The sequence below is a fragment of the Myotis davidii genome, unplaced genomic scaffold (genome assembly GCF_000327345.1).
Source record: "Myotis davidii unplaced genomic scaffold, ASM32734v1 C64282468, whole genome shotgun sequence".
Lineage (NCBI taxonomy): Eukaryota > Metazoa > Chordata > Mammalia > Chiroptera > Vespertilionidae > Myotis > Myotis davidii.
In genome coordinates this window covers 1-1990 of record NW_006381836.1, presented here as the reverse complement: position 1 = coordinate 1990, position 1990 = coordinate 1, and the positions used below count along the sequence as shown (strand labels likewise).

Sequence of the window (1990 nt, the reverse complement as noted above, 5' to 3'; positions counted from 1 at the left end):
AAAAAAAACTACAGTGACAAAATATGTGTATAAATGCCAAACATTTTATTCATTTGGCAAGCATTCATTAAGTTAATACGCAATATCAGACCCTGGTAGTATTTGAATGTGGTTGTGATAAAGATTATGGGAATATATCTGATTCTTCAAATCCTTCCATGTTTACTACACTGGTTGTTTTTAAGTCGCCACTTAGTGGCATAAATATGAAGTGTTTTCCTAATTCTAAAACTACCAAGTCTGGGAACTTCTATTTCCTCATCTGTCAGAGGAAATTAGATTGTAGTAGGTCCTTTTTAGTGCTAATGATTCTATGATGAGATCTCTTTTCTTACTTATCAAAGCAGATCATTTAAGGTTTAAATGCAATCCTCAGAAAGTATTCTTTACTACATTCTTAACATGACAGCTTTTTCACTGTAATTCCATACTTACACTTACAGCTGTACCAGAGCGTCCTGAAGACCTGGAAGTTAAAGAAGTCACTAAAAATTCTGTTTCTTTGACTTGGAATCCTCCAAAGTATGATGGTGGATCCGAAATTATTAACTATGTCCTAGAAAGCCGTCTCATTGGAACTGATAAATTCCACAAAGTTACACAGGACAACTTGCTTAGCAGAAAATACACTGTTAAAGGCTTAAAAGAAGGTGATACGTATGAGTACCGTGTCAGTGCTGTCAATATTGTTGGACAAGGCAAGCCATCATTTTGCACCAAGCCAATCACTTGCAAGGATGAGCTGGGTATGTGTCTAATGCACCTTACAGTTTGAAAACTTGTACCTTTATAGATTTATCATAAAACATCAGTAATACTGACTTGATTTTGTAATTGTACATTTTAGCTCCTCCAACACTTGAACTTGACTTCAGAGATAAGATCACGGTTCGAGTTGGTGAAGCTTTTGCCCTCACTGGCCATTACTCAGGCAAACCAAAGCCTAAGGTTACTTGGTTCAAAGATGATGCCGATGTGGTAGAAGATGATCGCACACATATAAAGACCACGCCAACAACACTTGCCCTAGAGAAGACCAAGGCCAAACGTTTAGACACTGGCAAATACTGTGTGGTTGTGGAGAATAGTACAGGCTCTAGGAAAGGTTTCTGTCAAGTTAACGTGGTTGGTAAGTATTATTTAGCAAGACGAATAGATATTCTGTTCTTTCTAAAGCAGAAGTGGAAATATTTTGTGCTGTGATTTTTTTTTCTGCAGACCGTCCTGGACCACCAGTAGGACCGGTTATTTTTGATGACGTAACCAAAGAGTACATGGTTATCTCTTGGAAGCCACCATTAGATGATGGAGGCAGTGAAATTACCAATTATATTATCGAGAAGAATGAGGTGGGCAAGGATATTTGGATGCCTGTGACATCTGCAAGTGCTAAACCAACATGCAAAGTTTCTAAACTGCTTGAAGGAAAAGATTATATTTTCCGGATACGCGCTGAAAATCTGTATGGAATAAGTGATCCTCTGGTGTCTGATTCAATGAAAGCGAAAGATCGTTTCAGTATGTACTACATTTCATTTTGGTGATTCAATGTTTGATATTGTTAATAGGAAAAATTAAATTTCTAACACATGTTGCTAATGTTTATGATAGGGGTTCCTTATGCACCTGACCAGCCAATTGTTACGGAAGTTACCAAAGACTCTGCATTAGTAACCTGGAACAAGCCAAATGATGGAGGAAAGCCCATAACAAACTACATCCTGGAAAAGAGGGAAACTATGTCTAAACGATGGGCTAGAGTTACCAAAGAGCCGATCCATCCATATACTAAATTCAGGGTTCCTGATCTTCTAGAAGGGTGTCAGTATGAATTCCGGGTTGCTGCAGAAAATGAAATTGGTATTGGAGACCCAAGCCCACCATCCAAACCAGTCTTTGCCAAAGATCCAATTGGTATAGTATTAAAGCATTCATTCAGTTTTCATATTATCCAACTTTGTTTTCAGGTATATTATAATTCTTTTTTTTT

General features: G+C 37.5%; 1 protein-coding gene across 1 annotated transcript; it reads left to right on the top strand.

The window, feature by feature from the left end:
- Window positions 1-443: 443 nt before the first annotated feature.
- On the top strand, window positions 444-1914 carry LOC107181516 (titin-like; the record flags this gene model as incomplete). The annotated part of the gene is made up of 4 exons (XM_015557402.1): window positions 444-746; window positions 848-1129; window positions 1219-1518; window positions 1612-1914. Coding segments are annotated over 4 exons (1188 nt in total), but the record flags the coding sequence as incomplete, so codon positions are not given.
- Between the last annotated feature and the right edge of the window lie 76 nt (window positions 1915-1990).